The sequence below is a fragment of the Heterocephalus glaber genome, unplaced genomic scaffold (genome assembly GCF_053883595.1).
Source record: "Heterocephalus glaber isolate CG9 unplaced genomic scaffold, H.glaber_assembly_v1.0 deba00001509, whole genome shotgun sequence".
NCBI classification, from domain to species: Eukaryota; Metazoa; Chordata; class Mammalia; order Rodentia; family Bathyergidae; genus Heterocephalus; species Heterocephalus glaber.
Genome location: NW_028258325.1, coordinates 3,760,913 through 3,786,167, shown reverse-complemented (window position 1 = coordinate 3,786,167; position 25,255 = coordinate 3,760,913). Strand labels below are relative to the sequence as shown.

Genomic DNA, 25,255 nt, shown 5'->3' with positions numbered 1-25,255 from the left:
CGTCCAGACCCCTGCCTCGACTGGGCAAGAGGGTAGGAAGCCCTGTGGCCCTCCCCATCCAGGAACCACGCCATGACCCAGCACGACATTGGCAGTCACCAAGACAGCTGACAGACGGAAGACCTCGGCTCAAGAGGGGTCCAGAGAGCATCAGGCTGGTGAGGAGGAGCTGTCAGGACCACAGCGAGCATCTGCTGCTACTTTCTCAGAGCCAGGCCCAAGCAATGCCCTTCCTTCCATTTCCTGTGCGGCCCCCACAGCCGTGCTGGGATTTGAGAAACCAACCCTGCCCCTGCTTTGCCAGGGACACTGAGGGACCGAGAGGCCTCCCTCAGCCCCAGGGCCCCTCCGCTCCCGCTGCAGCCTGAGCTGCCAGGGCCGAAGTGCACTGATGAGAAGTCAGGTGACCTTCCAAGGCCTCCAGCTGGAACACAGAGCAAGGACCAGAACTACCACCTCTCAGCCCCTCATCTGTGCCCAGCCATTCCCTTGCCCCAGGCCAGCAACAGAACCACAAGCCAGTGGCCATGGTCACAAGGGGTGCACAGACCCCAGGGGCCACCACCCACCCCAGCAGGTGGCAGGAGTGTCCCTGCCTATGCACTCAGCCGGGGGGGCCTCTGGGAACCAGCTCCCTGGAGCGAGTTTCTTCGGAACAGCTCTGCAAGGGGCAAGTGCAGCCCCCCGTCATGCACCAACTGCTGGCATCGTGCAGGATCGAGGAATACAAGACCAGACACTCAAGAGGCAGGGACTGCGTCTGCCCCTACAGTGACACCCGCAGCTACTCAGGGACAGTCGTGTCTGGGTGTCCTGTCCTCCCGTACACCTCTGTCTACTCTGAGGCGCTGGGCCTCAGGAACACACAGAGTCACTTTCAGTAACAGCCCCGTCCTCTCCACTGAGTCCAGAGAGGAGGGACCCCCAAGCCGTGGGGCTGCAAGACTAGATGGAAACCCACAGTCTCCAGGTGCCCCACATTCAGCCCACCCACACACGGCCCCAAGTCCCTGGTCCTGAGTGCCATCCCAGGGGGCTCACAGGCTGCAGCCCAGCCCTCAAGTTCTGGCAGCCGGCAACATCTCCACCAGGGACCTGTGCTGAGTGCTGGTCTTCTCCTCTCTCTAGGAGCCAAATCTCGTGGGGTACATTCCAGAGAACCAGCCAGACCTAGATGGGGAATGGGGACCCAGCCCCAACCACCGAGGCCTCTGCAGCCCACCCACCTGCCACAGTAATCGAATGGCCAGGATCCCCCCAGATTCACCGCCATCCAGCTGTCTGCCTTGGGGTGGAGTTTCCTGCAGGAGCAGAATTAATGCTGGGAGACATTGGGTGCTGTGGGAACCGCATCTGCCAGGAGTCATCTCGGTGGCCAAACCCCAATTCCACCAACCCGGTCGGTCCTGTGGCTCTGGGTGAGGGCCTGGCCTCTCTGAGCTCCAACGCTCTCAGCTTTGGGGTGTGGGCGGGGACAGCACCAATGGCCGTGTCTGGTGGGCCGGGCTCCAGAACCTACTCTACAGGCGCCGACAGAGTTGCTGTTTGGCCCGGGGATTCAGCTCAGTGGTTCTGCCGCCTGCCTCGCAAGCCCAAGGTCCCAAGTTCAATCCCTGGTACCAAAAAAAAGAAACACCGGCCCTCAGTATTCCCGTTCATTCATTCATTCACTGCAGTGCTGAGGACTGAACTCAGGGCCTTCCCACTGAGCTGCATCCCCAGCCCTTTTTTATTTCTTATTTTGAGAGAGGGTCATACTAAGTCGCTGCTCCACTCAGCCAGGACTTGAACTTGGGATCCTCCTGCCTCAGCCTCCCAAAGTGCTGGGATTTCAGGTACATGCCACAGCATCTGGCTAACTCCCCCATTTCTAACCTGAATACAGCAGCTCCTCTTATGGGGTGAACAGTTACCCCAGCCTTTATCTGGGTCAGAGGAGGGAGAAAAGGACATCTTCATCAGCCTCACGCTCAAAGCTCAAAGTCCAGGAAGGGAGACAGCAAATGAGCTCAGCGGGTCAGCTCAGGGCCCGGCCCCTCAGGGCAGCTCTGCCAGCAGGGCCACCAAGCCAGTGATGAAAGAAGGCAGTGAGAAGGGTCCAAAGGATCCAGCCCCAGTCCAGGATGGCCGCCCCGAGCCCGGGTGTAGGGAGGTTCAGGTCGACCTAAGCAAGAACTGGGCGTGGAGACTACAAACCTGGGTTCAAGCCCCAGACATCCACTCCTAAGCTATGACGCTCCTGCCTCAGTTTCCCTGTCTGCCCACTGGAGGCGACACGTCCCACCTGGGAGAGGGGTCTCAGGCAGGTCAGGACACCTCAGCTGGGCGGCTGCACAGCCCCTCCTGCCCACCCTGCAGGACCCCGCACTCCGGGTCCCCTCACTCTCTTCTCCAGTACCCCCAACTCCTGCCTCACTGCCTTCCGGGCACTCTTGAGCTTTCCCACCCTCCCTCCTCCTGGAAGCCCGCCCAGGCCGGCACCTGGGCCGCAGGCTCCTCCCACACTGTCCCCGCGCTGACCACTGCCCACACGGCCTGGCTCAGGGACACAGGTCACAGACTTGTCAATGACTGCATGGCCAAACTCCCCGTGGACACCCGTATCACCAACGTGTCAACACACTGCACACTGGAGGACTCTGCAGAGTCCCAGCCGCCACCTCGGACCCCTTCCTTCCTACAGGGCCCAGCTTCTCAGCACAGGCAACAACTTCCGCTGCTCTCCCAGCTCCTTTTTACTGTGCTGGGGATGAAACCCAGGGCCTTCCACTCTCTAGGCAAGCGCTCTGCCACTGAGTCACACCCCCAGCCCTTTCCCCCGACTAAATTGCCCAGACTGACTATGAACTTGCAATCCTCCTGCCTCAGCCTCCTAAGAACCCCAGCTCATTCTTTTTTTTTTTTTCTTTTCTTTTTTGGTACCAGGGATCAAACTCAGGTCCTTGTGCTTGCACAGCAGGTGGTGAAACCACTGAGCTAAATCCCCGGACCCCAGCTCATTCTTAAATAACCATGATCCCCAGTGACATCCAACTTCTCACTGGCACCCACGCCCCAGCACATGTGCGGCAAAAGTGCTTCCTGTCTGCTCCCTGCGGCAGAGGGGTTGGGGGCGGGGCGCCTCCCTCGCTTCACTTTGCCGGCCTGGAGGAGGGCCTGGGTCATAAATCCCGAGGAACCTGTTTTATGGAGAAGGTGCTGTGCTGCTGATAGGCTTTATGGCTGCCTGTTTAGAGAGAAAGCATACTGAAGTCTCAGCCCCCCAGGCTGGAGGTAGCCAGGGAGGACGGGACAAAGGACACCTTGGTGGCTTCCTCCTGTGTACACTGAACTCCCCCTTCTCCCTCACAGCCTTGTCCTCTGCGGGGCTGGGCTGGGTGGCTGGGGCTCAATCGATGATACCCGGTCCTGCCCAAGTCTGAAGCGTCCCAAAGGGCACCCGCCTGGGCCCAGACCACCATGCTGGCGCTAACACAGCTTCCATGGGCAAAGGGGCAGATCCGGAGGTTGCCGCGTCCTTCCTGACACCAGGCTGCACCGAGTCAGCCGGGCAGAAGACCAGCCTGCTCACAGTTCCCAAGCTGTTCCCCACACAGACAGCGGTGCAGCCCCACGTGGCCACCGAGCCCTGATGCGGGCACCTCCAACCTGCAGAGCGGACAGGAGGGGCGAGGACCCGGGTGCCCAGCTACGCGGTATGCACTGAGAGTCCCCTCCTGCACGCTCGGGATGCAGGTGCCCCAGGTCCAGCCTGCCCCTAAGGAAAGCTTCCACTCACCTCCTCGCTTCTGGATTTCAGTGAGCAAAAGGAAGGGATGCGTTTGCTGCTTTTGGAGAGGGACGCCAAGGCCTCCTCTGCCCAGGCGGGAGGATGAGAGCCTGTGGCTTCGCAGGGGGCAGAACCAAAGGTCAGACAGCCAAGCGCCCATGGCAGCCCTACCCATCCTGCCCTGTCCATCGGCTCCTGGACAAAAATGCAGGCCTCGCCCACATCCAGATGCTGGGAGCCTTCAGGGACCTCAGGGAAGGCCAGGTGGCTTCACCTGAGCATCCTAACCTGGGAACACCAGCCGCCACTAAGGGGTCCCACTGTCCCCAGACAGCCTCCTGGAGAGGGGGCCCAGCCCTCAGCCATTGCCCCCCAACGCATGAGGTGTGGCAAAACCATCTCAGCTTCAAAGGGAGGCTGGGCAGGCGACACTGCATGGAAGATCTGCCGGCTAACGCTCTGCCCAAACTCCTGCCCCACAGAAGCAGGGGACAGAATAAACGGGCGCCCCAGTGTTGGCCGCTGTAACCATGTCCCCCGGATGTGACTGGGTGTGTGACTCGGCGCTCTGAGGCTCATTTCCTGAAGTGTCATGGTCACCACCTCCTAGGGGGGACAGAGGCCTACAGGCGAGTCCCACACAGCAACACTATCTTAGAAAGACAAACACTAGCAAGTTGCCTCTAATCTATGGAGGTGCACACTGATTCTTAAAACTCATGCAAAAATATTTTGCCAGTTTGAACTCTAGCTTAGTAGGCACCATGATATGCAAAGCTTAACATGCCTAGCCTTTCGCCAAGAAACTGCATTGCTAGAGAGCCAGAAAGGGGAATACTCGGAAATACAGGAATAGTCATCACACCTGAATCAGAAACATTGAAGTAGGGCCAGTGGAGGTCAAATAATAGAGGGGTGTTATGGTTTAGATCCAGAATGCTCCCCAAAAGCCTCGTGTGCTCAGAGGCAGGGCTTTGGGAGGGTGACTGGATCATGGGGGGCCTGCATTCACAAGTGGAATAGCCCACCAAAGAATTCAAAGCTGATCAGAGCTAAATGTGCTGGGGGAGCTGCTCGGAATAGGTGGTCCCTGGGGCATGGGCTGCAAGGGTTCATCTCCCTCCCCAGCTCCTCGCTTCTCTCTCTGCTTCCTGGCCACCATAATGTGAGCAGTTGTCCTCCGCCAGGCCCATCTGACATGCTGTTTCTGCATTAGAGCTAGCTTACCATGGACTGAAACTTCTGAAACTGTGAGCCAAAATCAACCTTTCTTCCTTTACACTGAGGATGTCAGGTATTGTGTCCCAGCAGCGAGAAAGGGACTAAGACAAGAAGAGCTCCCGATCTTCCACCCACCACATTCTAGGCCTCCCCGCCCTGGGGTCTGGGATTTACCAGTGACCCCGAGAGGACACCTGGCCTTCCCTCCTCTACACCCAAGCAGCTTCAACGTGGCCTGGACACCTCGCCAAACAGTGCCTTCACTTCAGCTCTGGGATCTCCCTGGCACTTTCTGGCCTTTGCCGGAAGCGCCCATGCCTCCCTTGCCTCCTGTGACCCCCACGTCCCCTTCTGGGATCCTGAGACTGTCCTCACACTCAGCTGCCCCCTCCTTCCCTGCCTGGACAGACTCCACCACACTTGCTGGGGTCTCCAAGATGCCAAGTAATGCTCCCAGCCAGCCTGGCATGCCAGCGAGTCTCACCTCTGTGTGTGGCCACAAGGCCCCTCCTGCCTGGATGCCCTCGTCCTGCTGTGCCCTGCTCCCTATGGTGTGTAGCACCAACTGCTCCTTGGCCACCAAGTAGCCTTTGAATCTTTCATGCCACCTGCTCCTGGGCCACTGCAACAGGGCCCCCTGCCAACCACGCTGGATTAGGGCAATCTGTTATGTCACCCTGGTTCCAGAAGTCTGGGGGAGAGGCCTGGCCCTGTCCCTCCTCCCTGCATCCTCCTGCCCCATGCACACATTAACTACAGACAACACAATTTGATGAATGAATCCACACATAGCTGTTGACTGAATAAGAATCCCCACGCCATGGAATACTATGCAGCTGATAAAAACTGTTTACTCAGTCTATGATAAAGGGAGGAAATGTTTACAGTGTGCTTAATATTTTAAATGATACAAAACTGTTATTTATGTTACAATCTAGGGGGGATCAATAGCAACAAGTGTATAAAATGCCAACAATGTTTCTGGGGCACTGAAACCAAGGACATTACTCCCCCCAACACCACCCCTTTTAATACTACTTTTTGCATTTTCAAGTGTTTCTATACTGAGATAAAATACAGAAATATGATTACAATCTCTCCACCAGGAGCACCTTAACAGGAATGCAACTTAGCTCCCGGGTCTGATGGCCTGGGACGCATGATGATGGATTATGTTTTCACAGCTTCAATAAAGAGCCTGGCCTCTCCTTGGGGCTATAAAAAATTCACAGTTGTTTTTATCACCTTTCTCGTTGAAAGCTGGTGTAGAAACCACTGTCATCCAGTCTCATGACTGCTCCATCTGGGTCGTTCCAGAGCAGAGAGGCTGGCCCACCCTTCTCAGGGACCTGTGGGCTGCCTGACCACGGCCGGGGATCCCAGTTACTTCCTCTTCCTGAGCTGCTACAGCCAGTACAGGGAACAGTGACTGTGATCCGGGCCAGGGACAGAAACCTCAGGATGGCCTCTGCCTGCGGATGGACGGGCTCCCCGGTGCCATGCTGCCCATCTGGGGGACGGCAAGCAGTTCTCACTTCGCACAGCCACCTGCAACCCCCAAAAACGACCCCCCAGGCGGAAACTGTCCAAAGCCATCCTAGCAATCAAAGAGATTTACAGTCACCCTGCGACCTTTAAAACTCTTTGTCAAGACATTAAAAACTCACGTACTGACTGTTACAAATGTACAGGGAACTAAAAGTAAATTGCTATTTATTTAGGACACTGGCATTTCAGACATGGGGAACACAGTCAGGATTTCAGCTGAGGATTCAACATTATGCAAGACCTTCAAGAGCTCCTTCAACACCAGGTGTTTTCCTCACTTCCCCCAGCACCTCGTCCTCCGGGACTCGTGGACTTTCTACATTTCCATGCAGAAGTTCACGTCTGCGCAGATACTCTGGGCCAGGGCAGCCTCTTGAGGGGCGGCAGCTTCTGCATTCCCAGGATGCTCCACTTCTTCTGCAGCTCCATCTGTATTCAACTCAGGCCCCACGTCCGGCAACATCATTCTGTGGGTTTTCTTTTTCCCAATGGGTGCTGGGATGGATCCAGGGCCTCTTGCATGCTTCACAAGCACATTATCATGTTTCTTGTCTTTGCTGAATGACCACTTGGCCAATTCTTTCTTTCAGTCATCTGGTTTTTTGGTTTTTGTTTTTTGGTTTCTTGAAACAGGGTCCTGCTACATAGTTCAGGCTGTCCTTGAACTCACTTTGTAGCCCAGGCTGGCCTCGAACTCATGGCAATCCTCCTGCCTCAGCCTCCCAAGTTCTGGGATTACAGACCTCCACTACCATACTCAGCTAATTATCTGTATCTGTGAAATGTCATGTGCATCTGTCCCTGGGAATGGCTTGGTCCATTTGGGCTGCATGTAGTGGGGAGACAAGGAAGCAGTCCTGTTTAGCACAGTGCTGTCTGTGGGTGAACAGCTGTGCGTGGAACAAGTCACAGGGTCCATCTGGGGACTGCGGAGTGAGCCACATAGTGCCGCTCTGTGGGACACTCACAGTTCCCGAGTGAGACCCTAGTGGCACTGCTGTGGGCCGGCATCCCTGAATCCATGGTAACTGAAATCGATGTGCGTGGACTGGGCCAGGTGAAGGCTGCTGCCCGGGTGTCTGACCAGAAGCGGGGTGACGCGCACTGGCTGAGGTCACACACAGCTGCCTCTGCCTGCTCACTCTGCCAATCAAAGACATCCCCCGGGCACCAGTGAAGAGCAGGTCCTGAGCCAAGTTCGGACGAGGCAGGAAGCCCTGGATTCCAGTGCTGTCTGTGACTGCGCTGAGCTGAGCTCCTCCAGGCTGGAGCAGGCACTTGTGTCTGAGCTCCTCAGCCATCAGGAGGCAAACATATGCCAAGAAGGAAGAGGGCGAGAGGCTCCCAGGAACTGCAGAATCAGGAGAGTGTGCAGCGGCGGGACACAGGGCCTCGGAAGGAGCAGGAAAAGGTGGAGGTGGGCACCCAGGAACAAGCCAGCGGCCCGCAGCTGGGCACCAAAGCACCCGACTGGAGGGCTCTACACAGAAGCCCCCAGGCAGGGGGAGGTGGAGATGGCTCTCTTCCCTCCATCCTGGAGGCTTGTCGGGGGCGGGGGGGTTCTGCCATCTCCATGGTCCCCTCACCTCTGGCTGGTAGCTCCCCCCCTCCGTGGACCTCGCCACAGCCTGCCTGGGCTTCCGACACAGGGTGGCCGGCTTCCAAAACCAAGCGTCCCGAAAAGACAAAGCTGGCTCTGCGGCGACCTGGCCTCCAAAGCCATACAGCATCACCCCCACTGCGCTCTGTGGGTTCCTGTCACAGCCAAGGAACCGGAAGATCCAACTCCTGGGGAGAGTCCTGAATTACAGACGGCCAAACCCAGCACCTAGACACACAGAATTAAACAACCAGAGGCAAACGACAAGCCAAGGGGCTGTGTCAGGGACAGAGATGACACCTGATGTGGAAAAACAGGCAAAGCATATGCACCACCCACGGCTGGAGGAACACCATAGCCAATCAGCACAGCCAAGGAGGCTCAACCTCGAGGAAAGCTGGTGCGTCAAGAAGCACGGCTTGTCCCATGGTTACCTCAGCAAATATGGAACACATGGGTCCAAGAGGCCCTGGGGGAGGAGCCACAGACACCTCCGGGTTTGGTTGTCAAGAAAACCTGTGTTAACAGACTCAAAAGCAGCCATTCCACCTCCCAGGAAAATCACCAAGATGTGCAAAGGCACCCATCACTGCACTGTTGATGACTCTGTGCAGACTGAGTGTCTCCCTGACACCGCCAGGGTGGAGCCAATTAAAGCACATGACGGATCGTTCCAATGATGGCTGTCCCCCTAATGCCAGGACCTCAGAATGTGACTGCACTCAGGCCATCCTAGAGGTGATTAAAGTAAGATGTGCTCACACGGGCGGCCCTGGTGCAGTAGCCCTGGTGTCCTGCCAAGGACGGCCACGTGAGGACTCAGAGAGAAGACCCACTGCAAGCCAAGCAGGGAGCCCCAGGAGGGGCCGGCCCCGCTGACACCCAACTTTAGACCTCCCTGTCTGGAGTGGAAATTAATCACCCTGCGCTGTCACAGCCCGTGGTCCCCAGGGCTTTGCTACGGTGGCCAGAGCAGACTGGTGCAACGTGCTCCGTGTTTTCTAACCTGGAAAACTGTCCACAGATAGGATTATGGGAAAGCTGAAAAGTGGATAAAAGATGAGCACATGGTAGGCGCTCAAAGCCTGTGATTTTCACTGAAGGAGTAAATGTGGGGATGGATAGAGAGAGACAGAAAGAAAGAGACAGATTAGATAGATAGCTAGATAGCTAAACCAACAGACAGACGGACCAATAGATGGGATGAATACACATACGCAAAGAAAAATAAGCCAGTGGTAGGATTTTATTTCTCCTTTTCTCTTTCTATGTTTTCTGAATTCCCTCCAATGAGTACATGTCCAGTGTTTTTTTGTGGTAAAACAATCAAACAATAGAAATTAAAATACTTTCAAAGGAGGGGGGAACCACCTCTATGTGATTCCATAATGTCAACAAGATGAAATCCAACTCCTTCTCACTGCACTCAAAGCCTTTCGCCAAACCTTCCTATCTCCCTTCCGCTGTGCCCGGCCCAGCAGACACAGCTGCTAAGCCTGGGGGACAGCCCCTCTCCAAGCTGAGCTCCCCAAGCCAGCAGCCTGAGCCCCTCCTGCCTGATCCACCTGCGCTCGGCCCACTTGGCTCTCAGGGTCCAGCTCAGACCCCAGGCTCCCAAGACAGTGTCCCCAGCCTCCCCGAGGACGGGAGCCTCTGCCCTCCATCCCCCTGTGTGCACACGGACACCGAGGCAGGGACCCAAGGGTTAGGGGTCAAGCGAGGCCTCCGGTGCGCAATTCTTAGGATTTTTCAGACTGAAATGTGGCAGTTTGTCTTGTCAGCTCAGGGGGCAACAGCGGCTCGCTGTCACCAAGGTCCACGCCCTCTGCCCCACGAAGGGTGGGCCCGGGCTCCCCAACGAGAGGGCCACCTGCTGCCTCCTATGCAGCTGGGCGGGGCCGTCAGGCTCCAGGGTGGCGGGCGGCACTTCTGGGCCCGGCCCTCGTGGGTCAGAATGGAGGGCACCTCCCCCACACTCTTTCTCAGAGAAGGGAAAGGATGAGGGGCTGGCAGGGTGTGGGGCCTGAGCCCCACTACTCGGTGGAGTCGACTGCCACCACCTGTGACAGTTACCAGAGCAGAGCTCCCCGGTGTGAAGCCACTGACCCGGGAGCTCTCTGCAGCCACTGTAACTACAGTGTTGCCTGCAAATGGAACAAGCTGGCCACAGCACACTCTCGCTTCTCAGAAACCATTGGCTGGAGCTGGGACGGTGCTGCAGGACTGTAATCCCAGCACTCTGGGAGGATGAGCCAGGAGGACTGCAAGTTCCAGGCCAGCCTGGGCAACCCAGTTTAAGACCTTGTCTTAAAAACTTAAAAAAGTAGGGCCAGGGATTTAGCTCAGTGGTTGCGCCGCCTGCCTTGCAAGCACAAGGACCTGAGTTCGATCCCTGGTACCAAAAAAAAAATTTTTTTTAAATAAACAAAAAATTTAAAAGGATCGGGGAAGTAGCTAAGTGTGAAGGCCCTGGGCTCAATCCCCAGTACTAAAAAATAAATAAAAAGCAAGCACTTGGAAGCCGGAGCAGGCAGGCAGGGTCCACATCAGCTGCACCAGGAGCTGGGTTCTGGCACCATCTCCCTCAAACCCAGCCACAGCCCCGGAGGCAGGAGCAGCTACTGTCACCAGGTGGCCTGGCTGAGCCACCCCCCAAGACCAGGACGCTGGGCAGGCACCTACTGGTAGGGAGGGGCCCTGCTGAAGAGGGGCCGCCCCAGGGCTGGTTCCCGGGCACCAGCAGCCAATGCCAGTCTGGCAGGGGTCAGAGACAGGACGGCGGCCCTGTAACCCTTCTGCAACGCCCATCCACGTGTCAGCCCGTCAGGGATCTGGAAATGAGACGGAGGGCTGCCTGGTCCACATCAGGAAAAACTTAAGAAAAAGAACGGCAGGACTGAGACTGGGTGAAACCAACCCATGGTAAAGGCATCTGTGAGACAACTCGGGACCTGGGCCAGAACTTAGATAACCAGGAATTAGTATGCACTGTTGGGTGGGTTAGTGGTATTTGGTTATGCAAGAAAACTCCTCAGCATTCAGAGGCCTGGTGATGTAACCACAGGAGCCTTGCATTTGCTTAAAAATAATTCTTCAGCCAAAAGCCAGGAAGAGGAGTGGGTATGGAAATGGTGGAAGCAGAACAAAATCTAAAGGGACTGGATTAGTAGCAATGCAACATATTATTTTCTCTACTTTAGTACATATTTCAAAGCTTTCATAAAACCATTTTGGAATTACTTTTTTAAAATGTCAGTAGTTAATAATCAACATTGCCCCTTTTGACTCTGACTTGTGTGTGGTTCATACCTTATTTCATGTAATCTTGGCTAAAAGCCTAGGCGGGTGGACATTCTCACTGCTGTGTGGATGGGGACTCGGCTCAGAGGCCACAGACGCTGCCAAAGGCCCGATGTGGTGCCAGAGCCCAGCTCAGCCAGAGTCCAGGCCCAGGTCCCAGCCTCACCAGCTGCGAGGCCCAGATGGGCCCTGGCCAGTGCCTGCAGGGGGCAGTGTCCTCCCGGGGGGCCGGGTCCTGTGGGCAGCCTTTGTTCTGCCTCAATGGGTCATTCAGCCGGCTCTGGTGGACAATGGCCCCACTGAGCAAGGGTGCTGGGCAGCCCGGCCGCTCCCAGGTGTGCCTGGCTCCCAAGGGTACTGCAGACAGCACCCTGCAGATCCCCTGCAGCACCAGGTTCCAATCCCAACACCTTCTGAGCATGGTGTCACATCAGGAGGGGGCAAGCCCTGCCCGATGGTCCTTCCTAACTGTACCACACTAGGCAAGTGCCCACACCTGTTTTCTCCCCTGAAAATGGGGACATAATGCCCACCACATTGGGTGACGGTGGTGCCCACAGCGTCATGTCCAGCAGAGAGCAGGCACTTGCCAAGCAACAAACCACAACAATGGCCATTGTGTCCGCTTTACCATTATTTAATCCAAAAGTCCACGTGGGTCACTTTTTTCCTGTACTGGGGACTGAGCCCAAGACCTTCCCTCTGAGCTACATCCCCAGCCTTTTTTGTTCTATGCTGAGACAGGTTCTCACTATGTCACTAAATTCCTCATGCTGGGTTTGAACTTGTGATCCTCCTGCCTCGTCCTCCAAGAATGCTAGGATTACAGCCATGTGCTAACACGCCTAGCTACTTGGGTCACCTTGCCAAGATGTCTGCCTTTGCAGGGCCTGGTTTAACCAGCAGACCCCGCCAGGGCTTTGTGTGGGTGCAGGGTCCACGCCCAACGTTAGCCAGGTGCTCAGGTGGCCACTGTCTCATTGGCACCCAAGTCCCTCGGCCCATGTTTCCAGAAGAACACAGCCTGGCACGTGTCCACATAATGAACCCGGAGCAGGCGCTCTAGGAGGGGACAGGGCCGGGCAAGGAGGCAGGGGCCATAGAAGGGGGGCACTGGGAAGCAGGGACAGGAACAGGTGTTAAGCGTCTTCACACCCAACAGAGGCCCCTGGAGGAGCCTGCACATGCTTCCACCAGGCCGGAGGAAGTCGGTCTCCTCCCTGCTTCCTGGGAGGGGCCTCGTCTGTCCCCTGTCCATTCCCCCTCCTCAGCATGGCCACCCAGATCTGTCCCTGCTCCAGATGCCTCCTTCTCTGTCCCCTGGAAGGACCTGGAGCTATGACCTCAGCTTTCCTCTCTCCTTCCTCTTGCCTACTCTCACCCTCCTAGCTCCTCCGTATCCTCCAGAAATATCTGCTGATGCCGCTGACCTTGACCTTGACCTTGACCTTTGTGCATCCCGGCACCTAAGGGCAGTCAGCAGCTGCTGTGAACAGAAGGAAAAGGGAGTTCAACCTCATTGGTTTTCAGACAGGAATTGAAACAAACATTTTTTCATCTAGGGAATTTACAAAGGTCAAATAAATTAGACTACTGAATGTCGCTCAGCATGTGGTGAAATAGAGAAACTCAGAATAATCCAGTGGGATATATCAAGAACATTATTCATAACTTTTACATCAAATTGCACGTGCCATCCAAGATTCTCTCTCTGAAGAACACTGTTTCCCACTCTGAGGGAAAGACAGGGCAGGGAATCTTCAAGAACAGAGTTCACTCACTCAGCGTTCATCACAGAAGGGCAGAAAGCAGCCTAGACCACAGCAAGGAGTTCTGCACTGACTCGTCTATCACCCAACAGATGACAGCTATGAATGCTTCGGATCTGGGGGTGACACTGTGGCCCCTATTACCTGTCTCCTCTATAACGACCCGAGAATACACAAGACTTCCAAAATGGCAAAGGAGGAAAAAACTGAACATGGGGTCACCGTCCCCAGAACAGGGACCCTTAAAGCTCGGATCCCGCCCCCTTGGGAAAAGCTGTCCAATGTATGCCAGGCTCTCACGGTTCCCATCAATCAGAAAAGCCAGGAAGGGGCGGGGCCAAGGAGTCGACCTATGGTCGGAAGTGGGGTTAAGTGTGTCCCAGGCCCGGGGTGGAAGAAAACGTATAAAATCTAACACTTCTTCATTTCCTCCGTATCTGTCATGGTGTTATTTGCGACTTAGCAAAAATAAAGAGAAAGTTTTCTTAGCACGATTTCCATAGCTCAGCATTCTGGACCATTCCAATTTTAAGTGATAATGGAAGAGTAAGGCGGGGTAGAAGAAATAAAAGACAGGTAGAAAGGAAACAGGGGAAGGGGTGATTTTTAAATTGCACTTTTAAGAAAGCTGCAGCTTCAAGGCACAGAATTGCCCAAGGTTATAATTTCTCATTATAAGACATTTAGCCCCAAATTTTTTTCCTAAGTCTTAAAAAATATACAGTAAGCCTGCAAAATGGGCACTTCCTACTTCTCACCTATACACTGTGCCCAGCTCTTCTACAGATTGGCAAATTCCAGACTTCCACCCCTCCAAACACATAATGTCCCCATCTGGGCCATAACACACCTCACCCACCGAGCGGCCTTCCATGTTTTGCTTTCTGCCTGATAAATCTTTTCTCTTTTCTTTTCTTTTCTTGGTATAGGGGTCAAACTCAGGACCTTGTGCTTGTGAGGCAGGCGTGGTCCCACTGAGCTAAATCCCCGGCCCTGATAAATCTATCCCTCTCCTGATGAATCCTAAAAATTCTTTTTCTGTGGCAGAAGTAGGTGAATCTACTCCACAGGTGTGAGCTGAGCCCCCATCTCCTCTTGGGGGTGACCTCCTTGGGCCCCACGCAGGGACCCCAGCACTGAGTCGGGAAGTAGAATTACTGGAGCCACAGTTCACATTTCAGACTCGCATCTGCTTCCCACCGGAGCTTCTCGGAGCTGCAGGAAAGCAACTCATTTCATTCACTTCCTGCGGGTTCCAAGATCTCCGAACCGGGTGTCAGTCCTTACAGGCCAAAGTGTGCAGTCCACACCAGGGCTGGCCCCAGAGGAACGCATTTCCAGACAACAACACAGGGTACGAAGCAAGCACAGGACCTTCTATCCCGGGGGATGCATGAGACCTCCAAGCCTGCAGTGAAGCCCTGGAAAATCCTATGTACTCAGCTAAATTCGAAAAGCAGCTTCAACATAGTTTACGTAAAAAGAGGTTTCAGCTTTTATTAAAAACAGACTTGGGCATTTAAGGAAGGTTGGAAGGAAAACTACAGATTGCTAGCAAGATCAACATCAGGGGCCCTTGATGTGCCACCTGTCCCCTCCCCACGAAGCCCCAGTGCCTCTCCAGCCCTGAGGCCAGGTCGAAGGTGATGAGACAGCTCATCAAGATGTCACCTCAGCTCTTAAAGCTTTAAGGACAAAAACCAAAATCAAGACAAGAAGATAAGCAGCAAGGATACAGAAACGCTTCATTAGCACTTGATTTCATCCTTCAAAAAGAACATGGGACTGATTAAGAACGCAGTGACTGATGAAGAACGATTATGTTGCTTATGATGGGGACGAAGGTGGCAGCAGCCAACCCCACCCCTGTGCAACTTCGGCATCCACACAGCCTTTGTCCATTAAGCCTGTGACAACCAGAGCTCAGGGAAACTGAGGCCCAGGGAAACGGAAGCCCCCCAAGACCACTGACCCAGAGCCAGGCGGGAACTCGGTCTCCCAGACCAGGTTTGGGAGCTGCACCCTGGGCTTGGCAACCTTCACAGGAATGAAATCAAAGAGGTGAACCTGGAGGCTACCAGCTACCTGGGTTCCCCGAATCTCCAGTCTGCTGCAGGATCTGAGGCAGCCTTGGGGTTCCCCAGACTTGCTTCAAGGTGGGGGGAGGGGGCGCTGTGGGCCTCAAGGAACAGACCTGGCTCAAAGTGCACTGTTGGAAGCTCAGTGCTAGTGTAACTAGAATTCTGGAGGTGGACAGGACACCCTCACTCCTCCGCATCCGTGTCCCAAGAGGGAGGACTGCAGCTCTCTTACTTCCCACTCCACCTCTGACTGACTCCCACGTGCACTCTGGATCCAGTCCCTGCCAAAGAGAGGACATCACCCTGGGACCAACCAGAACCCGCTGTGGCCCAGGTCCCTTTCCAGGACCATGCATGCACTGTGTGGGGGGAGGGAGACAGGTGCTGGATCGGGAGACGGCTGCCCCAGGGGTACTGGTTCCCGAGTGCTAGGTCTTCCCTCTCCAGTGCGGGTCAGGCTCAGGCAGAGAACTGGTATCCAGGAGCCGCTGAAGTTGATTCCCCTCCAGGGAAACTGCCCGGGTGCCAGATTCAGATCCACCCACGGCCTTGCTCCTTGGAGGGCCCTGCTATCAACACCTGCCTCGCTCATGCTGGAGCTGAGCTCCAGCCCCACCGTCAGGAGCATCCTTTCTGGGAACACTGGCTCTCCAGCTTCCTCACTTCCCTGGGTCCCTTCCCCCCAGATCCCCCCACTGTCGTAAGAGTCTCTACTTCACTGCTCACCCCACACCCCCAAGTTCAGTGTGCGCTGCACCCACACCTAAAGATCCCAACAACCTTCAATACAGCTGAGCTCAGCTGAAACTGAGCACAAGAAGAACCCTGCCCAAGCTGTCCTGACTAACTCACAACAAGGTGTGAATGACTAACAGGATCTTATGGAGCTGGCAAAGATGATTTCTGACTGAGGCCAGGAAGGGTTCCTATGAGTCAGCAAAGAGGAGGCGGGAGGGAGGTTCCAGGCAGAGCAACTGCCAGTGCAAGACCCTGAGACCAGAAAGAAAATGCTTCACCCAACCAGGAAATTGCACCCCTGAATTTTGGCAAACTGAATTTCAACATCCACTGCTCATTCCCGCTCTTCCGGTTATATGACGGACTATAACAGTGCCATTTATTGAATGTGTTCCACAGGCTAAGTCGTCTAAGTTCTATGCCACATACTTTCTACCTCAGCACAATCACCAACTATCTGAACAATCCCCGGAGAAAAGTGAGTATTATTGCTCCCTTTATCAAGAAAAAAAGCAGGACTGGGACTTTAGCTCAGTGGTTCCGGCACCTGCCTCGAAAGCTCAAGGTCCAGAGTTCAATCCCCCCCCCCAAAAAAGTCATCCTTTAAAAAAAAAAAGAAAGAAAGCAAAGCTCAGAGAGGTTTAGTAATCTGCCCAAGGTAACACAGCCAGTGGAATCAAAGGCAGAATTTTAACACATGTTTGTCTGACATAGGTCAGGTCCGTGACCTATCTCATGCTCAGAGCATAAAATACACTCGAGATACAACAGTGTGAACACCAAGTCCATATAGGGAGGCCAGAATCTTCACTGAATCCTGACAGTTACTGCTGCCTGTTCTCGACTCTGGCCTCCTGAGCTGGTTCCTCTCTGTGTCCCCAGCACCTGAGCCTCCGTCCTTCGTCCTTCATCGTGAGCCCTGGAGTGGGAGGGCCGGGCACCCTGTGGTGCTCAACACCCTGGGCCTCCTTCCCATGAACTCTGACCAGAGACTCCGGACGCTAGTGTGGGGCGCAGGAGCTTCTTACCCGCGCCTGATTCACAGACGGGGAAACTGAGCCTCGCTGGGGTCGCGGGGCTCCTTGCCAGAGTGCAGGCTGCAGGGGATAGGGAACCCGCAGCTCTGCGCCTGAGGGTGCTCGGGAAGCCTGAGCCCTCACCCCCCGCCGTGTTCCCTGCTAGGAGCTGGCGGACTTATGGGGGGGGGGGGGGCTGCCCAGGGCCGAAAGGGATTCGCGTCTGGAAACGCACTGAAGGTCGGCGCGAGCTTTGTGTCCAGTGCGCCGAGGCCAACGGGCACCTGCCGGCAGCCGAGGCCTCCTCCGGCCCCACCCCGGACACGCGATCTGCTCCCCCTCACTAAGCCGGCGACAAAGAGCAGAGCTCGGCCGTCCGCGTGGCTCCCGTCCCTGTCCGGGTCCCCGTCCCAGCCCCAGCGGCCCCGCTCCTCCCGCGCCCGCAGCGAGCGTGACTCAGCGGTTCTGCTCCGCACCGGCTCGCCCGGCGAACGCGGCCTCGGGGAGGCGGGTGGGGAGCGCGGCCACGGAGCGGGCCCACGCGGGTCCCTGGCTCGGCCACCCAGGAGCGCCAGCCGGCGGGACCTGGGCCAGCCCCTCCCCCGGGGCCTCTGCAAAACCCACCGTGCCGGGACCAGGCCGGGGGGTGCCCCCTCCCCGCACCGGAGGTCGCGGCACGAGTGCCCCCAGCGCTGCGGCCCGCGCGGCAGGGTCCCCGCAGCCTCCACGGGGGTCCCTCGCGCCCCGGCTGCGCCCCGGCCTGGCCGAGCAGAGGGACCCCAGAAGTTCTGGACCTCGGGCGGGCGAGGGGCGCGGAGGCTCCGGGTCCCGTCAGCCTTGGGTGGGGGCTGGGCGGAACGAGCAACTTGGGGCGTTCGGGGCGCGGGGCCTGTCCGGGCGGCACAGCCCACTTTTCTGGGAGCCCTGAGGGGGAGGGCGGCCACTCCCGTCCCGGCCCGACTCCCTAGGAATCGAAGCGGGCCCAGGCCGGGAGCGCCTCTGGGGGACCTGGCGATAGATTTCATTAATTTATTTTCTATCTTTATTTTTCTGGGTCCCTCTTCGTCTCCAGGGAGTGGGCGGCCCCAGCTCCGGGGCCAAGCCAAGGTCTGCAAGAGAAGGGCGCAGCAGGGCCTCTGGAAAAGGATGCCACGGGCGGGCGCTGCCCGGAGGGCGGCGCGGAGGAGGGCGCGGGGCGGCAGGGTCGGTTCGGGGCCCCCTCCCTCCCTTCCGGGCCGGGCGGGTGGGTGACGGGGTGGGGCGGGGGCACAAGACACACGCGCGCGGTCCAAACCTTCGGAGGGCATTCGGTGCGACGGCATCCCCACGCCGCGGCAGGCCGGAGGGGGTCTCAGACTACACGTACGTTACCTTCGGTCACATAGCTGTGGTCCCGCAGGAAGCTGTGGTTAATTTTCCGCGTGTCCGTGTCCTCGCCCATTGAAGGCCGTGCCCGGTGCCCTGGGCATGCCCCGCCGCCGCGCACCGATGCAATCCGCAGAGGTCGCGCCGGGCGCGCGGGCCATGCCGCCGCAGCCTAGCAGGGGCGCGGGCCGCCGGGGCCCCGAGGGACGGGCATCGCGGCCGGGGGCGGGCGGGGCGCGGGCGGCCGCGGGTTGGGGCGCGCGGGGCCCGGGGCGCGCATCCCGGCCGGGCCGAGCGCGCTGCGTCGTGCGCCCGCGAGAGGCGGCGGCGGCCTGGGGACGCGCGCGGCGCTGCGCTGCGCTGCGCCGAGAGCCGGGCGGGCGGGGGCGGCCGCGTCGTTCCGCAGGCCCCTCCCCCGCGCCGACCCCGCCCCTCGGCCGCCCGGCAGGTGCGGGGGACCCGGCCTGGCGGGTACCTGGGTGCTGGGCCGCGGGGGAGGGGAGGGAAGGGAGGTCGCCGGCCCGGGTGGGGGCGGGGGCTCCTCGGGTGCCCAGGTGCTCGGGCAGGGGCACCGGAGTCCGGAGGAGGCTGGCAGAGGACCGCGACCGGAGGGCTGGCGGGGTGGGCGCGGCTGGCGTGGGCAGGAAGGGAACAGACTAGGGCCAGGGCCGCGGAGCAGCTGAGCGAAGAGCTGCGCGTGGGCAGCGCCCCGCAGGGCCAGGCTCGCAGGTCGGCCTCCCCTGGCGTCGCGCGTGACCTCGGCGGCGGAGCCTCTCTCCGTGCAGGTGAGGGCGGGGCACTGCAGCCCGCACCCCGGCTGCCAGCCCTACGCCCAGGCTCCGCCAGCAGCAGAGCCAGCCTTCTCCTCCCTCCCGTCTTCCCTTCCTCCATCATCCCTGCAGCTGTCCAGCCTGGGCCTTTTCGCAGCGCTCCCTCCCCTAGGAAGGTGCGGGTCCCATCCTCTCCCCCATCAGCCCTGCACGTTCTCACTAGCACCTGGTCTTCCCCAACGCCCCACACCCCACACCCCACAGCCTAGCCCAACCCCGACTCTGCCTACACCAGGCTCACCTCTACCTCAGGACTGCAAAGTGGCTGCAGCCTCACACACTGGACAGGCAGCCGGGGTTCCAGTCCTGCCAGCCAGCAAGGGGGCCGGACCAGCACAGCCTCCTCTGCCTAACAGGGGTCTGTCCTCGTGGGGGCTGCATCAGGGAGAGCGCCCTCTTCATGACACCCCCCTTTACTTGGGATTGAACGTTGAGCCCAGGGCCTTTGCTTTGAGCTACATCCCCAGCCCATTTTTTATTTTGAGACAAAGTCTTGCTAAATTGCCCAGGCAGGGGTTGAACTTGCAGTCCTCCCGCTTCAGCCTCCCAGAGTGGTGGGATTACAGATGTGCACCACCACGCCTGCCCATCATTCCTTTACGGTGTGTGTTTATTGAGCACCTACTACATGCAGCACTTCCCAGCACGGGGCTAGAGTGGCAAACGGAGGGCCCCTCCTGTGCCCGTACCGGGTTCACAGTCCTGGTGCGGAGGACACAGCCACACCCCTGCTTCCTCCTGCGATGAAGATTGCTCCCTCCCTGTAGCGGCTTCTCATCACCTTCCCACGCGACATCCAAAAAAGGAGCCGGTCTCACAGCACGGGGGTGGTGCGAATGACTTTCTGGCTCCTGCGCCAGCGGACATGAGCGGCGCCAGCCCACTGTCCTTGTCCACCCCAGGCACCCCCACAGGCAGCTCATACTGCCCCGCCGCTGCTTCTGGCTGGGTCAGGACAGAGGTCGCTCCTCCTCAGGCCCCTGCCAGGCTCACCTCCCAGTGCCTGGGCTTCAGGAAAGTACACCTGAGCAGATGTGGCCCCGCCCAAGCCCTGTGTGGGGCTGTCTGATGCCGACGGAAAGCTCGCTCGGCCCCTCCGGGCTACCTGTGGACAGCCACAAGAGCCTGGCGGCTGCACACCAGGAAGGGAGCCTCCCCCGGAGCAAAGGGGCGGGCGCCCTGACCTTGGACTTCCGGCCTCCAGGGCTGCAGGAGTCGATCCTGCTGTCCAAATTGGCAGATGCACGCGCAGAGTTAAATGTTCGCCTGAGCGCACGGCCACGGGGCAGCACTGCTGTACCTGCGGCCTTGGCAGGAAAGAGGGCACACCTGCCCCCCAGGCCCCCGTCCTCCCCGGCCCCACTCTTGGGATCTGGAAAACATCAGCAGCTCTGGCACTGTGAGAAACACACGTGCATTACTTATGCCATCCAGGCAATGGTATTGTCATAGCAGCCCCGAAAGACTAAGACCCCCCCAAAGATAACCCCACCTTGACTTCTAACTCTGTGGTTTTGCTAGTTTAGGCAAGTAGACTGATAGGGTACAAATTTTGTTTTCATTTTTGCTCAACATTTTGTTTCTGAGACTCATGTTTTTACATACATAGCTGTGATTTGTTCATTTTCACTGCTGTGTAGTATTCATTTGTGGAAGCACAGGGCCATTTGCCCGCTGCTAGTGGCCCTTTGCAATGGCTTTGCAGATCGGAGGCTGCAAAGGACAGCGCTCTCACATCTCAGCGTCCCTGTGTGCACTGCCAGGACACCCGCGTGACAAGCTGTGGGTGTCAAGCTGTGCTGCGGACACTGGGCAGCTTCCTAGGAACAGAGCTCCTGCTGCTGTCCAGCCTCCCTCACAGAGCCACTGCCACAGGTTGTGGGCTCAGCCGCTCACCACCCCTGTTGAGCCCCCATCCCTTCCCTGCATGGGACTGGCCTGCTCCTCCTGCCACCAGGGGCAGCCCCGGCTCGCCACACCTTCCCACCCCCTCTCCAGCCAGCCCGGAGGCTTGCCAAATCCAGGCCGCCTCCCCCAGGGCCCCCAGATCTCCAGGCTCCCGGGCATGCATGCTGTCTGCATTCAGGGCTCTTCCCAGCAGGCACAGCAGCACACACAGTAAAGCCAGCACCTTGGGAGGCTGGGGCAGGAGGTCAAAGGTTCAAGGCCAGTCTGGGCAACTCACCAAGATCCTGTCTCAAAATATGAATTGAAAAGGGCATAAGAGCTCAGTGCGAAGGCTCTGGGTTCAGTCGTCAGCACCACCAAAAGGTCTTTCCAATGTGCGCCCCCTACTGCAAATTTAACCAGCTCCTCAGCTGCCAACTACACCTGCTTCTCCCTCTGTGCTCTCTGCGTCCCCACTTCCTGTCCCTCTAGAAACTTCCACGGTCCTGAGATACTTTGGACAATGCATGTGTGGCTGGAGAGCGAAGTGACTCTTCCAAAAGGCATGGGAGCCTCTGTGTGGTTTGCCTCGAGGCCTTGGAAAAGCACCCATTAAGATGGAGCGACCTCACAATAGCTAAATCTTGGAAGGGGCCTATGTGTCCCTCCACAGATGAATGCACAAAGAAAACATGTTTATACACAATGGAGCACTACTCTGCCATAAAGAAGGATAAACTTGAGTCACTTGTAGGAAAACGGATGCACCTTGAGACCATAATGTTAAGTGAATTAAATCAGACGCTGAAGCTTAAGTATCACATGGTTTCTCTTATGAGAGAAATCCAAAGTATAAATAAAGAGCAAGACAACAGATAGGTAGTAGGAAGTAGGGAGGTAAATCTTCCTTAAATGGGAAGGAGACCAAGGGGGAGCAGGAGGCAACGGGAAGAAAGAAGAATGAAGATGTGTTATGTCCATTGCCACCTCCCCACGAGGAGCGTGATCGCTGTATGCTGCGAGCGTGTGCTGATAACAGTCACAGGAGAGGGTGACTGGCAGCCAGGACCCCGAGTGACAGCGAAGAGCAAGGACCCTATTCAGGTGCAGAGTGAGGAGAACAAGCAGGCTGGGGTATCACTCTGCCCTTCAAGCTGCCTGTCACTGCCGCAAGCCCTCCCTGTCCTGACCACTACACCCTGTCCTGCCTGTCCCAGAACAGGAGCAGCCTGCAGCCCGAAGGGACCAGCTCCTGGGCAGCAGCTACACCATAGCTTACGGGCACCTCACCGTGCCACGTGCCCATGCAGGGTGGCAAGGCTGTGACTCTGGTCTATGCCGGTACCCAGGCCAAAGCCACAGCCACACATTTATTCTCTGCTGGCCGCATGAAGAGGTAGAAGAGAGCCAGGGCCTGAGCTCACACCTAGAGGGTCACTGGCCCACACGTCACAGAGCCCCACGCCACTGAGCCCCACGGGACAGCGAGGGCCACCAGGTCACACAGCCATGTGGCCCGGGAAGAGCGCAGGACAGTCCTCCTCCAGAAGGGCTGCACAATGAAGCAGGCGACACAGGTTCTCAGTTATAAATGCTAACAGAGGTGCTGCGTGATTTTCCCCAAGTCCCGAGCTCGCATGTGGCAGCGCTGACATGTCCTGGAGTCCATGTGGATCCTGGCTGTGGCTACTCTGCAGCGGCCCTGCTGTCACCACCCAGGTGCAGAGCTGGGCTTCGAGGCTCACCTGGCACCTTGAGCCACCTGCTGTAGCCTCGTAGAGGCAGCTAAAATGGGGCCAGCAGGCAGCTCTGTCCTCCAGCAGAATGACAGCCCCAGGGCCTCTGACATACCCAGGCCAGGGCGCCAAGCCTCTGGGTGCACAGTGTCTCGGGAGGCCCAGCAACACCTTCCCTTTGGATGTGTCACTGACCTTTCCAGGTAGTTTTTATTTCCTGCGTTTTACCTGTGTTAATGACACAGTTTAAGTAAAGCAAGACCTGCTTCATTGCAATCTTTTGAATATTGATTTAAATGAATCATCCTCAGTATCCTGACATATTTGCTTCAGCTCTTTTCATTTAAAAAATAAAAAGAGGGGGCCGGGGATTTAGCTCAGTGGTTCTGGCACCTGCCTTGCAAGCACAAGGTCCTGAATTCAATCCCGGTACCAAAAATAAATAAATAAATACATAAATAAGTAAAATAAAATGAAAAGAGGGAGGGAGGGACGGAGTGAAACATGAATGAGAAACTCCCCCAGCCCTGCCCCTCCCCGTCTTTTTTCCAGAGGTAAACACTGTCCCTGAATTGCTTTCTCTCATCCGCGTTCTGTTCTTTGACACATACACATACATTATTTCATTTTGTGTAATTTCAAAATTTATATAAACGTTATCACATTGATCACCCCATATTGCAAATTACTTTTCCTCCCTAGGCATTATTTTCTCCGCTCCCCGTCTCGTCTGCATTGATCCGGACGCTGGAAGGCAGCCGTCAATGGGGTGCTGGCGCTCACTCCCAACAGCCCCTCCAAGAGCCATCTGAGCCTCTTCCCTGCTTGAGGTCCAGAGATGCCATGGGGCAGCAAGGAATCAGCCACGGGGGACAATTTACATCCTGGAAGTCACCAATGCAACAAAGTGACAGCATGTTGATAAGCATTTCCCAGCATATCACTGACTGTAGCTGATTTGTTATTTCTTCTAGCCTGTCTCCACTCCTGTTGATGGATATTTAGGTTGTCTCCAACCTTTTAGAGTTTCAGACAACATTGCAGTGACCTCCTTTGCCCATTTTCCCAAACCCATGTAAAGGTGTGGAGGTAGGAGATGAGGGTGGGGCAAACTGGCTGGACCAGTGGGCGTGACCTGTCAATCACAGAGACTGGGTGCACAGGAGCCAGTTTCCAAGCTCCACAAGGAGACCAATCAGAAAGTGTTATCTTCACCTCTGGCTCCAAACCAAGCCGGTTTTTGATAGGACAGCCTAGATCTGAGGTCAGGCTGAAGAAGGAGAGATACAAAGAACTCTGCCATTAACCTCGTGGCCACTGCCAGCTTCTCCCAGTGGGCCTCACTCCGCAGAGTACTTCTTATCTACCTTAATAAGTGTAAAACATCACTACCTGTTTTCATGTGTCTTGTCAAATTCTTTGTTCAGGACACCAAGAAGCTGGAATGCTTCCCTAAAAGAGTCTACAGTGCCCCAGAATCCGGTGACCATTTCGAGGAAATGGAGGGGAGACTGTTGGGGTATGCTGGGCCCTGCATACTAGTGAAGGTGGGTGTTTAACTTCCAACTTGCTGCCAAATCGAGAAATAATTTACACTCCTACTGCAGGGTATCTCGTCCTCAGGGATGCTGTAGAGGAACTAATTTCATGTGAAGTTGACCATGAGCTGATCTGCTGATTGTTTAATTTTCAGTTCCTGTTTACTGACAGGCTGGGAATCTTTCCCCCGCGGCTTTCATGTCTTCTTTTTTGTTTTTTGTTTTTTGGGGGGTTTTTTTGGTACCGGGGATCGAACTCTGGTCCTTGCGCTTGCACAGCAGGCGGCGAAACCACTGAGCTAAATCCCCGGCCCTCATGTCTTCTTTTTTGAATTGCCTGTTCTTTCCCTTTGCCCATTTGTCCACTGGGTGGCTTGTGTGGCCTTTCTTCTGACTGGCTTCCTGGAGCTTTTCACATAACAGTTCCATCCAGACTCTGTTTTTCAATGTGTATTGGACAATTCTCTTCTGATCTGTTGCCTTTCTGTTAATATTGTTTATGAGACTCCTCTTATAGCAGTGGCTAATGTTGCAGCACAATGTATCATAGCTAGATCTTGGAAACAGCATATATGCCCATCAACAAATGAATGGATAAAGAAAATCTGATATTTATACACAACAAAATACTAGGATGCCATAAAGAAAGATAAATTTAGCCAGGTGTGGTGGTACTGTAATCAGTACAGCTGTGGTGTGCTGTAATCCCAGCACTTGGGAGGATGAGGCAGGAGGATCACCAAGAACTTGAGGCCAACCTGGGCTACGTAATGAGTTCAAGGCCAGCCTGAACTATGTAGCAAGACCTTGTCTAAAAACAAAGATAAACTTGGGGCACTTATAGGCAGATGGATGCA

At 56.4% G+C, this 25,255-nt stretch overlaps 1 protein-coding gene across 2 annotated transcripts in view; it reads right to left on the bottom strand.

Moving 5' to 3' along the window:
• Ppp2r2c (protein phosphatase 2 regulatory subunit Bgamma) overlaps positions 1 to 18,624 on the bottom strand; it is a 77,893-nt gene extending 59,269 nt beyond the window's left edge. The window contains exon 1 of one of the 2 annotated variants that reach the window (XM_004847320.4): positions 18,337 to 18,624. In XM_004847320.4, the coding sequence (XP_004847377.1) occupies positions 18,337 to 18,364 (28 nt within the window). In that variant the 5' untranslated portion in view covers positions 18,365 to 18,624. The remainder of the gene's footprint in view (positions 1 to 18,336) is intronic. The other variant, XM_004847319.4, reaches the window with a different exon arrangement.
• Positions 18,625 to 25,255: the final 6,631 nt, after the last annotated feature.